This window comes from Gobio gobio, assembly GCF_949357685.1.
Source record: "Gobio gobio genome assembly, chromosome: 12".
Classification (NCBI taxonomy): Eukaryota; Metazoa; Chordata; class Actinopteri; order Cypriniformes; family Gobionidae; genus Gobio; species Gobio gobio.
Genome location: NC_137105.1, coordinates 17,642,000 through 17,655,217, shown reverse-complemented (window position 1 = coordinate 17,655,217; position 13,218 = coordinate 17,642,000). Strand labels below are relative to the sequence as shown.

The 13,218-nt window shown below is 39.3% G+C and overlaps 1 protein-coding gene across 1 annotated transcript; it reads right to left on the bottom strand.

The window, feature by feature from the left end:
* Positions 1-4,250: 4,250 nt before the first annotated feature.
* scyl3 (SCY1-like, kinase-like 3) lies at positions 4,251-12,491 on the bottom strand. The gene is made up of 14 exons (XM_079831118.1): positions 12,255-12,491; positions 11,578-11,776; positions 10,463-10,648; positions 10,238-10,351; positions 9,444-9,500; positions 8,767-8,869; positions 8,201-8,312; positions 7,883-7,960; positions 7,666-7,805; positions 7,388-7,575; positions 7,073-7,244; positions 5,951-6,121; positions 5,011-5,774; positions 4,251-4,919 (listed from the first exon to the last, which is right to left on the bottom strand). The coding sequence occupies exons 2-14, from the start codon at positions 11,740-11,742 to the stop codon at positions 4,863-4,865; spliced, it is 2,307 nt and encodes a 768-aa protein (XP_079687244.1). The 5' UTR covers positions 11,743-11,776; positions 12,255-12,491; the 3' UTR covers positions 4,251-4,862.
* Positions 12,492-13,218: the final 727 nt, after the last annotated feature.

The window sequence follows — 13,218 nt, the reverse complement described above, 5'->3', positions numbered from 1 at the left end:
TCCTCCGCGGAGGATCAAAGGCTGAATGCCCTCTGTCCGGTCTGTGCGTTACAGACGTATTTGGCTAGGACCAGTGCTTTCCGGAAGAGTGACCAACTCTGTTTCATGGGCTCCTCCCCACAAATGGGATCCCCTGTCTAAACAATGCCTTTCACATTGGTTTGTGGACGCTATAGTTTTGGCTTACGAATCGAAGGGAGTGCAACCCCCCAGGGGGCATCAGAGCTCATTCCACGAGGGGCTTAGCCGCCTCTTGGGCTCTGTTCAGGGGAGTATCACTGCAGGATATCTGCTCTGCTGCCAGTTCGGCTTCTCCCCATACGTTTGTGCGTTACTATAGGCTGGATGTCACCAGAACCTCGGTAGCACATTCGGTCTTGGGGGTGGGGTCTTCCTGACCCTGCCTTCTTTTGTGTGTGCCACACACGTTTCATGTCCTGCTTGCACACCGCAGTTACGTGTGTGCGTCCGTTTGGCGGGTTCATGATTATGAACCGTGTCAAGCACCGCCCCCTTGGGGGTGACCGTCTTTTTCTGGCTAACAGGACCTCACTGTGAGTATAGTGGGCAATCGGGGAGATGTCCATGTCTCTCCCATAGGTGGATCTCGAACACGAGATGATGAAAGAGAACAATAGGTTACTGTCGTAACCCCGGTTCTCTGAAACATCGAGTGGAGAGATCCACCAGCCTTGCCCCGCTTGCCCCACGAGAAGCGAATATTCTTACTGGAGTACAGTAGCGCGTGCAGACTATATATGCCCGCAGGTAAGGGGCGGGGCCTTACCGGGCATTGGCTGCGCGTTCCTGCCTGTCTTGTCAGACTTGGTGCAATTGGATGCTTCTGCAGAGGTCAGGTACGGATGCCCTTCCCATAGGTGGATCTCTCCACTCGATGTTTCAGAGAACCGGGGTTACGACAGTAACCTATTGTTTCCCATAGACTATAAGGCTATATATAAAAATGATAGAATATTAGGGCCACAGAGGGAAAAAAAGAAAATTCACAGACTTCGATAAATTAAGTCATAATATTGTAACCCGTTGTTTTAGAGGAGGACGGTTGTTAAAATGACAGCTGTGGGGCATTTCTTGGAATTGTTCTTCAGTATGGTTTCACAAACAAGGACATACTTAATCTTTTGGCACATCAGCGTGACATTGTCATAAGTATCAGGACTGTAAAAAGAATATGCATCTTTTCCGCAGAAAGAACCAGCCTCATAAATGTATGACTTTTTCCTTCTTCCTCAGTGTGGCCCTTATACTCTGTCATATAAAATACACATTCCATATAAATATAAAAACACAAAGTGTAACATTAGGTTCCTTTATTGAATAAGGATAAAACAAAGCAGGTAAACCATAAGCTCCTTTCGAAACTGATGTCACACAGTGACTCTACAAGATGGAAAGCATATTATACAACAAAAGGATAAATACACATTCAAAGGTCTGTATATAACACACCCTTCATGTCTGCACACTGAAATAAATGCAGGACAAATCCATACACATCAACTGAACAGACGAATGGATGCAGTAGCCTCCCTGTAAGCTTGTATTACACACAGTATACAGCACAAACATCATAAGAGGCCAAAAAAAAAAAAAAGGAACACAAAAAAATCCTCATTCCTCTGCCACCACAGGACATATTTAACCAAAATTGAATGCACACATACTTACAAAAATAATTCAACACATATTGGTCCCCTAGCAGCCGACCACTGTCGTCATCAGGGAAGATTGCCAGATTGTCCCAGTCCATGGCTGGTGGCACTCTGGGGGCCCTTTGTAGAGGACAGCACACGCCACAGTAATGTCACATGCCCTCACAGGGCTGACCCTTAATTTGTGAAGACAGTGAAAGCGTGCCTTCAGGAGGCCAAAGGTCATTTCAACTCTGGCTCTGGCATGGGCATGGTTGTAGGCCTGCTGTGCTTCCTGGGTCCTTTGAAAAGCGCTATATAAATTAAAGTGATTATTATTATTAGCTTATCTATTCAATTCAATTTTATTTTATTTATATAGCGCTTTTCCCAATTGTTTAATTGTTTCAAAGCAGCTTTACATTAATAAAAGCAGGAGAACACACAGAAAAATCGGTGGACAACATAAGAAGCAGAGTACAACGGCTAAGATTAAACCGTACGACTGAGCGTAGTAATAAAGGCTTTGATAATAATTTATCAAAGCCTTATAAGTTACAGTGTGATGGAGTTACTTTACACAATTTTACTCATATCTGCAGTCCATTTCAATTAAAAATTAAACTGTTTCATAATCAGAGTAAAACTGCGTTTGTGGAGATGTGAATTAACTATTTGGATTGTAATTGTGATGTTTCAGCGGAGCGGTGAGTGTGTAATTGTGCACTACTTACGCATTCAGGAGGTCTGCAATACTTTGCCATGCTTTTTCTCTTTGCTTTATCACTGTGGCGGTGTTGCCTTTCTTCTTAATTATGTCTTTTACCTCCTCGTTTGCCTCCATGAGGATTTGTGCCTCCGGCGGGGAAAAGTACGCCGCTCTAGTTGCCATGGTGAATCTGTGATCTGTGGTGGGTCTATTTGAGTGAGCCGTGAGCACGCACCTACCCAGGATTGGTTTAACCTGGCTTGATGAATCCGTGTCTGCTCATCCTGGCTTGGTCTTTGTGCAACCAATTAAGCCTGGACACACTTGTTTTGGCTTCATTGAGCTCAGCTCAGTCATTTATCCTGGATGTCTTAATTCTACTTTTGTGCAACAGGCCTCTGAACTGGGGTGGATTATTTTTGTTATTTTAATTTATCTTTGTTATTAAAAATAAGAACTAAAAACAGTAGTCTTCACATGAGTTAAATATACACTGATACATAATAAAGCTACAAAGGTTATTCAGCCAAGAGCAGTGATTGAATTTCTCTTTTTCTTTTGTTGTTTGACAGACAATGGCAGGTTTACATGTGTTTAAATGAATACTCGTTAAGACAGCCATTTTGACATAACTGTGTGAGTATTTGACAGTTCGAGTGTGTAAAAAGGCACGAAACAGAACTGAAGGGATCACATGCTTTCAGAGAAGCGGCTGGTGCGCACATTTCGGTGTGTGTCAGACAGCAGACAGCGTGAGACTGCAAGGAGTTGTTTTTCGCAAGTTATTGCATTTAATAACTCTTTTTAATGTCAAGCAAGTCACATAAGTAACAGTCATGTGCTATTATATAAGTCTATTCTCTGCTATATGCGTCAACCTCAAACGTACACTTTTCACAATGTTGAAGTAGCCTATTAAAATCATTCAGATATTGCATACCGTTGTGATATGCATATCGCGATATGAACATTTTCGATATATTGCGCAGCCCTAGCCATATCAGTCTAGAAAATCGAAACTTTTCATTTTCTGTCAGTCTTAGTACATGATGTAACTACAGAAGAGTCAAGTTTTGAGCAGGAAAAATATTGAAAGTCTTTGGTCATTTTTGAGCGCGATGCTAATGGTCTAATCCGATTCAATTATGTATGCTAAGCTATGCTAAAAGTGCTACCGCCAGATACAGAGATCGGCTGAATGGAACAGTCAAAAACTGTTTAAGGGACTTGGAAAATGAGCCTATTTGCAAAAAAAGTGTTCCTTTAAATAAGGCACTTTTTGAGGGCACAGACATTTGTAGTGGTGTCCGATACCAAAGTGGACGTTGAGTGCACTTGTTCAATTCCACAATAATCAATGGCTACAGAATACCCATAATGCACTGTGAGTCACGCGCTGAACGAATTCCTGCTGCGTCTCACCAGGAGATGGCGCCCGCTGCTGAATCAATCATCCATCCATTTTCCAAAAGTATAAATTCATTTTTAATTGATTATTAAATTGTTTAATTACGGTTTATACATGTTAGTTTCCATGGCAGAGTTCAAGATAAATCTTTTCATTACTACTAGAGCTACCAGTTTGCTATGTTTCAAATGATTATTAAACAGCAAGCACAAACCGCAAGAGGCAGCCCTTCTGCCGCATTTGGTGTCCGAATTCACTCACTCATTTTCATTCACTCCAAGTGGAAAATCATACCATACTGCCCAGACATTCCATAACTGGACAAACACAGATTGAACATGTTCAGTCACTGAAAACAAATGCCAACCAATGGGCTAACACTCTGATCTGAAATCCAACAAACATGTCTGCTGGCTTTGGTTGGTGTCTGTCGGTGCAGTGTCAACTAGCCTTAAGTGAGTGGGAGATTTTTTTTTTCTTTCATAGTCAACATTCAATTAAAATTTAACCCGATTTTACTTAATACTGTACATGTGGAAAGGAATCAAAGCAGGTCAAATACCATAAAACCATTTTATTTAATCAGCAGCTGATAATACAAATAAATTATGTCAGGCTCTCACCCAAATCTAGTAAACACAAATTAGAGTCTATGTATTTTATTTTCTCAAGTTGAGGCTGTCTGTCCTCTAAGGCTCAATGAACAACAACAACAAAAAGCTGTATGGCACAAATAAAACCAGCATTAGAAGTGGATGTATTTTCAAGTTATCTACCCCTCCTCAATGCAACATAACTGAGGGATTCCTAATAGAATTTGGCATATTTAGGTCCATCATGCTATCCTGAAAAAACTAAAGGGCACAGAACCTTTTTCAGTAGCCAAACAATTTCTATGGCGACATTATCATATTGGATTGGGTGGGGGAATCTGAAAATACACTACTCTCTTCAATTATACTTCTTAGTAACTACATTGTCAAGTTGTGATCTAATTGGTTGGTCTTTAGTGCCAATGTCATGATGGCATATGTAACTGTTTTTGTATGGGAATCTCTCTCAAATGGCTTTCTGTAGTAGAGGACCACACTGATCACCATGTGTTCTCGTCTTCCCAGTTGAGGTCATCACCCCAACCTTCAGCTTCCGTCTGTGAAAACAAAACAAAAAAGTTTAACGCATGCAATTCAATGTTATTCATCGTCATACTGTAGTTATAAAAATCGCACAGCTGAACTTACCCCAGTCAAGTCAGCCGCAGCAAACTTAGCAGTGAGGCTTAGTCTATCTATCGACGGGTCTGATGTTGTGTGTCCTGTGACGGGTTCACTGGTCGAGCTCTCCACAGGGAGCAGAAAAGATGAGGAAGACAGCTTTATATCTGGAACCATGTCTGCGAAGAAGTCTAGTTCTGGGTCTTTCACTGGCTTCTTCTTCACCGCAATTGTGAACTCCTCCCCGAGTTTACCAGCTTCAGGGCTTTTGATTGTGCTTTTTGGCTTGGGCTCCGATGCTAAGCTTGTTTTGCTGGGTTTGAGGGTGTCAGTTCCCTGGTCCCAGCTGGTGTCCCATGATGAGGTATGGTTATGATCTGGAACACTTTTGACACTAAGGTTCAGTTTGAGTGCTTTTGACTGCCTTGGAGGTCCGCCTCTAGGTTCAGACAGAGATGACGGACTTTTTGTGGATGTCTTTGGTACAGAGACTGATAAAGGAGTGGAGGGTGATTGTTCTGAGGTCACTTCTGAGTCCTCGAAATCATCCCAGGGTTCCTCACGCTCATCCACATTGTCAGCTGGCATAGCAGAGTTGCTCTGATCTGGGATGTTTGCTGACCGAATGCTGATCTGGACTGATTGGCTCTTGTCTTTCTCTGCCTCCTCTGTGTCACTCCAGTTAGGCCAGTCTTCGTCGGATCTCACCGCTCCGTTACTTTTCATGCTGTCCAAAGCCTGTGTGCCCATTTTGTACCCATTCAAATGGAACCGCATCTCGCTGCTCAACCCTGAAAAGACCACTTGTTTTAGAAGGGTTGCGCAATCAAACACCAAGCAGGGACAAATACATTTAATTCAAGATCAATTTAGCGCTTCTTTTCAAATGTCCAAATTTTTGCTTGATAATAAGCAGTTCAGAATGGTATGCTGTTAAGAGTTATTGTAAGTGTCAGTTGTGCCATACCTGCTCTCTCTGCAATGGTGAGCTGGGCTTTGTTTTTTTCACTTGCATGGAAGGAGTACATATTTTCTATAACAACCTTTTTGTCCTCAGAGCCCTTAGGGAACACATTCAGAACTTTTGATGGTTGTGAGATATGGGGATGCAATGGCCCAACAATATGCACAGGCGAAGCTGCAGAGGGAAAAGTTTAGATGAGTGTACACAATTTAGATGAGTGTATATGTTTTTTGTAACATTATAATGTCTTTATCTGTTTAAAGGGGTACTTCAGCGCTGGGAAGATGAATGTGTATTTAAACTGGGTAATTTATATTGTAGAAATGTGAAATTATTTATTAATTTGGTGCCTTCTAGACCGAGAAAAGACAGAAAATGTATTTTTGTCTCACTCCCAAAGTCATGGCTACTGGTTATCACTTGCCCACCATTACACCGCCCCCACCGTCGTTTTGTTTTTCATAATAATACAATCATTTCGTTCAGTTAGAGCAACAGGAGTCAGATTGACTCCTGAAGAGCTGAGCAGAGCTGAGGTAAGCGCGGCAGTCATTCACGGCACGTGTCCAATCTGGCGCGTTTTCAGATCGCATATGGAAGCTTTACTTTCATAAGAATTCATTGAAAAGTTGAAACACTTTGCTCTGTATCGCTCCATTATTAATGCCCGATCCGAGCTGCCGTGCGCATTTACATTCTGTGAGTGAGATCCCACCCCTGTGGACGGGTTGAAAACATGCGGAACAGCTCCTTCTACTGGCTGTAGTCTTTAGCCTCTGGCCAAAAAATCGTCCGATGATGCAAAATGATGATATTTGTGTCATCTGAGGATTTTTTCCAGAAAAAAAATGCATAATTTTCTTGTCTCAGTACCGTAAATTGAATCTACTACCAGGTTTCTACTGATACAAAGCTTAATGCTAAATCGCTGAAGTAACCCTTTAATCTCAAATGTTGTGCATTCAGCTCCTCTTTTAGGAAAAGAAAAATAGATATCAAATATATAGAAATGTATGCAGCAGCGTCCTCCAGTGACCTGAAAACAATGTTAGTACCATCAAAGGTGTTTCATACCCGAGCATCTGAATTTGATTTATAAATACAATCCAGCTACAGGATACTTACTCTCTGGCGTGACCTCTGTGGACTTGGGGAAGTTTGGTGTAGTCCGTTTAAAAACTTTTGTCCTCTCCCCACCAACAACCACTTGGGCACCCAGCAACGGGACAAGCACAGCCAAGCTCTGTAGTGTCATAGTGACGAGTGAGTCATTTGTATCCCTCATTCCCAGCAAAACCTGCATAATAAAGTGTGGGAAATAACCGGAACAATCACAGTATAAATATCAACTTATAAAACATGAATTTACTCATTTTACATTTCTCAAAAGTATACAGTAGTACTAAGCTGTTGAGACAAGCACAGACATTCGCAAAGTACCTGAGGAAGAATCTGTTTTTTGAGTTCTTCATGAGGAAAGAACTCTGCATAGATGTGAATGTGGGAGAGAAGCACGATCCTGACATGTTCCTCATTCACTTTATAGAGCTTGAGGAGCTGAGGAACCACGTATCTCCGATACAAAGACAAAGACAGCAGACACTCCTCTCCAGCGCTCACACTCGAGTCTGTACATCAGAAAACAGATAGTCTGCATCACCACAAAGACTATGAAGCGTACAGTAAGCATCTCCTAAAAGTTGACTGACTGGTTCTACCTTGCTTAGGCCGTAGGAGGTGAGGAAGGAAGCTTTTTACAGCCATTGGCTCAGCAAACACTAAAGAATTGAGCAGTTTAGGAGCCAGACGTGTAGCAATTAACACCTCTGGGAGGTTTTGAACTCGGTCCAAGAGAAACCTGCAGAACACACACAGTTATTCAAGCACAGCATGTCTTTCTTCTAATAGAATCATGTATGTGAGAGGGAAGCTTACTTGAAGAATTCATTCTTCTCATCCTCATTTTTCAGGGTCAAACTCGTCAGAAAATTCATGATATCTAAGAAGTCATTTCTATAAGAGAGGTTATGCATTTTAATAATCTTATTTCAATACAGGAAAATTTACTTTTAAATTGACAAATTATATTTTTCTGCATTTCTGCATAAAAAAAATACAGCAAAAACTGTTAATATTACTACAGTTTAAAGTGTAATGGCAAAGCAGAATTTTCAGCCAAAATTTAAGTTAATTTCAAGACACTTTATCACGAATAGACTATTAATTTAAATAGTGTCGTTTTCAAAAGCGAACCTGAAGAATGTGTGAGTCAGCAAAGTGCTGAGCGATGTGCGAGACATGGGGTCAGGAGTCAATAGGCTGGCCTGCAGCATGTTCTTTAGACTCTCCAACAAATCTTCTGACACTGCGACAGAAAGTTTGGGTGGAGGACCACATGGAGGTCACAAAGATGGGGAGCAGACATGGAAAAATAAATAAAAACACGTAAGAAAGAGCGAATGGAAAAACTATTTAATGAGTGAGACTCACTAAAAGAAAAAAAAAAGATAGCCACGCATGTGTTTTCAATGAGCCTCTGCTCCAAAAACCAACATAGAAGCCAAAATGTTGCATCACTATTACATTGCTCATGTGGATCATTTTGTTCTTTGAACATGAAAATATTATAACCTGCTCTGAATGGAAAACTTGTCTTTAAAGAGTCTCTGGCGTGTAAAATCGTTTTGATCACAGTTGTTCATTAACAAATATGTCACAATGTCTGAGCAGTAAGGGCTTGGCAACTGCCACAACAGGATGAATCCTAGACACACTCAGCCTGCTTTACATGCGTCTGTTGAATTAAGAGCGTTACTAACCATGTCCCGTCAGGAGTGGAAGAAGAGCCTCCACCATCACCCCGAATGAAAAAGCGTCTCGGGAGTGGGCATGCTTGTCGGGAAGAGTTCTGAATCCTTCAAGCTATAGAAAACAAAAACAAAACATTATTATTACTTAGTCAGAATGATCTGGGCTGTCGTCAGCCTGAAATTTGTCCCAGGCCTTGTGAATTCCGGCAACAAATCTGATTATGATGAAAAAATTGGAGTTGGTAAGATTTTTTTCAATGATTTTAAAAGGAGTCTTCTCTGCTTAACAAGAATACATTTATTTGATTAAAAATAGAGTAAAGTTTTCTATTTTAATATATTTTAAAATGTAAAGAATTCCTGTGATGGCAAAGTAAAATCAGCAGTCATTACTCCAGTCTTCAGTGTCACATGATCTTCAGAAATCATTCTAATATGCTGATTTGGTGCTAATATTAATATTTTTCTTATTATCAATGTTGAATACTACATTGTATTTGTATTAGTACACTGTTGCAAGTTCAAAAGAACAGCATTTACTTTAAATAGAAATCTTTTGGAACATTATAAATGTTTTTTCTCAATTTCATCAATTTAATGCATCCTTGCTGAATAAAAGCATTAATTTCTTTTTAAAAATCTTACTGACCGCAAACTTTTGAATGGTGGTGAATATGGTTGCCTACCTTTTCCTCGGGAGGAATAGCACTATTTTCTCTTACATTCTGGATATTACTGAGAAACTGGAAAGGAAGTCACAGATACAAAGAGTTAGAGTAATCAACTTTGTCTATATTTAATATAAGCTATTTACCTATTTTTCACAAAAGCCATGACATTACAAATCTTTTGACACAAAAGAGAAAGTGAGACCCCAGAGTGGGGGTATGGGATTTGGACCCTCTTTAAAGGTGCACTTTGTAACTAAGTTTCGATACACCATCAATCCTTCTTCCAAATTGTGTTTTTGTCTTAAACTAATTCACTATGGTAAGCCTGTTATATGTGTTTATTTTTTTAGAACGAGTGGGATGCTTTTCACTGGAAATTGTGTACTTGTAATGTCACTCAATTGTAGCTCTGGCTACTTTGACGCTTGTAGGAGTTGCATAGCTTAGTTGTCACAACAAGTAAGAAAGATTGACATGGAGCACACTAAATCTCAAACCTCTGGGTAATCGCCTGTTTAAAAAAACTGCTTGCAGAAAGAGAACACAACAGGGTTCGTAATAAAACGAGAATCATCATTGGCTTGGCTTTTCAGAGATGGTGAGAACTGATGGATTTGAAATGTTTTTTATTGAACTGATAAATGGGTTTATGTAGCTCTCTAACAGAGTTCACTGTAAAGCATTATCTATTGTGAAGGGTCATTTTATTATAGAGTTTTATTATGCATAGAGTTTTGCAAAAGTTACATGGTGTACCTTTAAAGTATGTATAAGGAATAAATTAGTACTTAAGTATTTACGGATGTCACCTCTGGTGTTGCCTCTGAAAACTTGCTGACGGTTTCCATCCCCCCAAGCTTCCAATGGCCATCTTCACTGACAAACACTGAAGATATGCACACGTTGTTGTGACTTGATTTGCCCTAAGAGACAGAGAGAAAAAAATGATTTAGCTAGAACAATGAGTGTATAATGTCATTGCTCAGCTAAAAAAATAAATAAATAACATGAATTAAATGTAAATACACTCTTACCCTGTCATGTAGAAAGACTAGTGCTTGCAGCAGGTCGTAGAGGCCTGCACAGATCTCCTCTGGAGTAAGACTGTCAAGCAGCCGTTTTAGTGGTTGAACTGGCTCTGTCACTAAATGTATACCGTGACCCTGCACTGAGCAAGACAGGAAGCGGAGAAGACATGGATGCCTTAATGTCTTCAAGTGCTGTAAAGGAAGATGTATTATCTCAGGTTAATTCATTTCAATGTACATGACATGTCCATGACTGAACTAGCTGAGAGATTTGGAGGTAAGCTGTATTGTGTGGTACTGGTCAAAAGTTTGAAAACGTTAAGGTTTTTGAATGTTTTTGAAAGTAGTTTCTTAAATCTCACCAAGGCTATACTGTATAAACAGAAATACTGTGAAATATTACAATTTAACTTTCTGTTGTAATCAGCATCCATTACTTCAGTCAAATGATCTCTCAAAAATCATTCTAATATGGTGATTTTGTGTTAAAGAAACATTTATTATTATTAATGTTAAATACAGTTGTGCTACTTAATATTTATGTGGAAAATTATTCTTTTCAAGACTCTTTGATGAATAGAAAGTTCAAAACAACAGCATTTATTATAAATGGAACTTTTTTGTAATATTTATTAATTTCATAGAAGCCTTTCATGTTTTTTTTAATCAATTTAATGTGCCTTTGCTAAATAAAAGTATTCATTTGTTTTCTTTTTTTTAAATCTTACATGCCCCAAACTTTTAAATGGCAGTGTATCACTGTATTTTTTATCAAATAAATGTAACCTTGGTGAGATTAAGAAACTTCTTTCAAAAACATTAAAAAACCTTAATGTTTCCAAACTTTTGACCATATATATATATATATAATTGAGTTATCGATATTTATAATTTTTACGTAACTGTTTATTAATGATTATATCATTAAAATTCTGGTTACTACGTCATTCCATTCGTTCAATTCAATTTGTGTTACTTCAAAGTTTTGATTACTTTACTATTATTCTAAAATGTGGAAAATACTACTAATAATAAAGTATTTGTGAGTACTAGATGTGTCTAAACCTTTGGCAGGTAATGTATGTTATTAGTGAGGTTACTTATTAGCTTTTCACTTATACCTTAGCAGCTTTATTGACTTTATCTTCATTGTCTTGCTTATGTACAAAGACGGAGGCAGGCTTGCCATCCTGGAGGAGGGCGGAGTACATGGTAAGACCAGAGGGAAGGGTCAGCAGCGGCTCTTCCAGCACACAGCTTGGCAGGGCACTGCTCTCAGCACCCATCCTTACACAGAGATGGTACCGTCTGCCTATTACACTGTCAGTGGAAAAACATAATGAATACCTTTACTACAAAAGACAAAATGTCTCCTTCATATGAATGCTGATGACAATGTCATAATTAAAACGCCACTGACCACTGAAACGGTACAGTAGTCACTGACACTCAATAAGGAGCATGCAAGATGTCAAAGTAGTAGAACGTTCGTTACAATCCGTATTCAATCTCTTACCCGTCTTTTAAAGACAATCTGAAAATAACTTTCACACTAAGTTGTCACAGTAATAAGTGGCATATGGCTGAAATGAAAAGCAAGTTTTCCAAACAACATGTCATGTCAGGAATTCTTTAGAGCATTTTTACTGTATCAACATTGGCAGAATTCACACTGGACAAGCTTTTAACGTCACATATTAGATATTAGATTCTCATTTTAATTGTCATTCGGTATTTAAGAGAAGTGTTTATTTTGTGTACCGATCTATACATGACAGCTGTACCGCGAGCAGACTACCTGTATGGCGGTGTCACCTCACAGGAAGCGAATTGCCTAGGAAAACCAGTTTTCCTTTCCAGTGGGCACCATTATTGCAAAACCTCTCAGCGTTTGCTTTCCATTAACTTCGACCAAGTCTTTGCGCAGCGGACAAACACTTTGAATTCATTTCCTCCGCAACAAATCGGTTGATTTGACACTGCATCAATTATGGCACGAAGCACTTCCTGTTAGCAAATGGTAAACACCGGCTCTTCCTGTTATAGATTTGGACGAAGCCATCTAGCTGTACAGGGGTGACTGTGTTTCTCAGCAACGAAAAGGGAATACATCTCTCAAGATTCCTTTTTTAGCTCTGGATTTTACGGAATATGATTAATTTAAAATATTGTTTTAGCTTCACACGCTTGCACATGAAGGTGTTTTAAAGTGCACTGTACATATTTAGTCGATTCGTATCCACCGAAATATTGTCAATGGTTTACCCGTCGGTGGTGTGAGATAACGCAGGTTGACCAAACTTCTTAATGCATATATATTTGGCAAATAAATTAAGGAAAAATAGTAATAAACAAACAATAATTACGCATGCAACCTTTTAAAAACGAATACAATGTAAATGGACGATCAAACGTTCTAATATAATATTTATTAATATTATATTTAATAAATATAAAAATGAAACATAAAAGTAAGGAAAATATAGGTTACAGATTATTTTTTTTATTTTTTTTTACTGCAAAACAACATTTGGTTCCAAACAGTATACTTTAGCTATAGACCTCCAGCAACTCTCCTCTGCTGATCTCTGTCACGGAGTCGGTTGACTTCTACAACCAATCTCTGAGCAATATTCTAGATCTTAGATCTTCACGCACCTGTCAGAACTAGAATGGTCACCTTCTCGCGCTCAGCCCCCTGGTACACCTGGGAACTCTGGAAGATGAAGACGGTTGGGCGTGTACTTGAGAGGCGTCTCAAG

Bases quoted from the DNA above. Each gene is read 5' to 3' on its own strand.
- scyl3 (XM_079831118.1), bottom strand. From the start codon at position 11,742: ATGGGTGCTGAGAGCAGTGCCCTGCCAAGCTGTGTGCTGGAAGAGCCG. The intron at 9,501-10,237 runs GTGACATCCGTA...CTTCCTTTCCAG, and splicing joins TTTCAGAGGCAACACCAGAG to TTTCTCAGTAATATCCAGAA. The intron at 7,961-8,200 runs GTTCGCTTTTGA...CCTCTCTTATAG, and splicing joins CTGACTCACACATTCTTCAG to AAATGACTTCTTAGATATCA.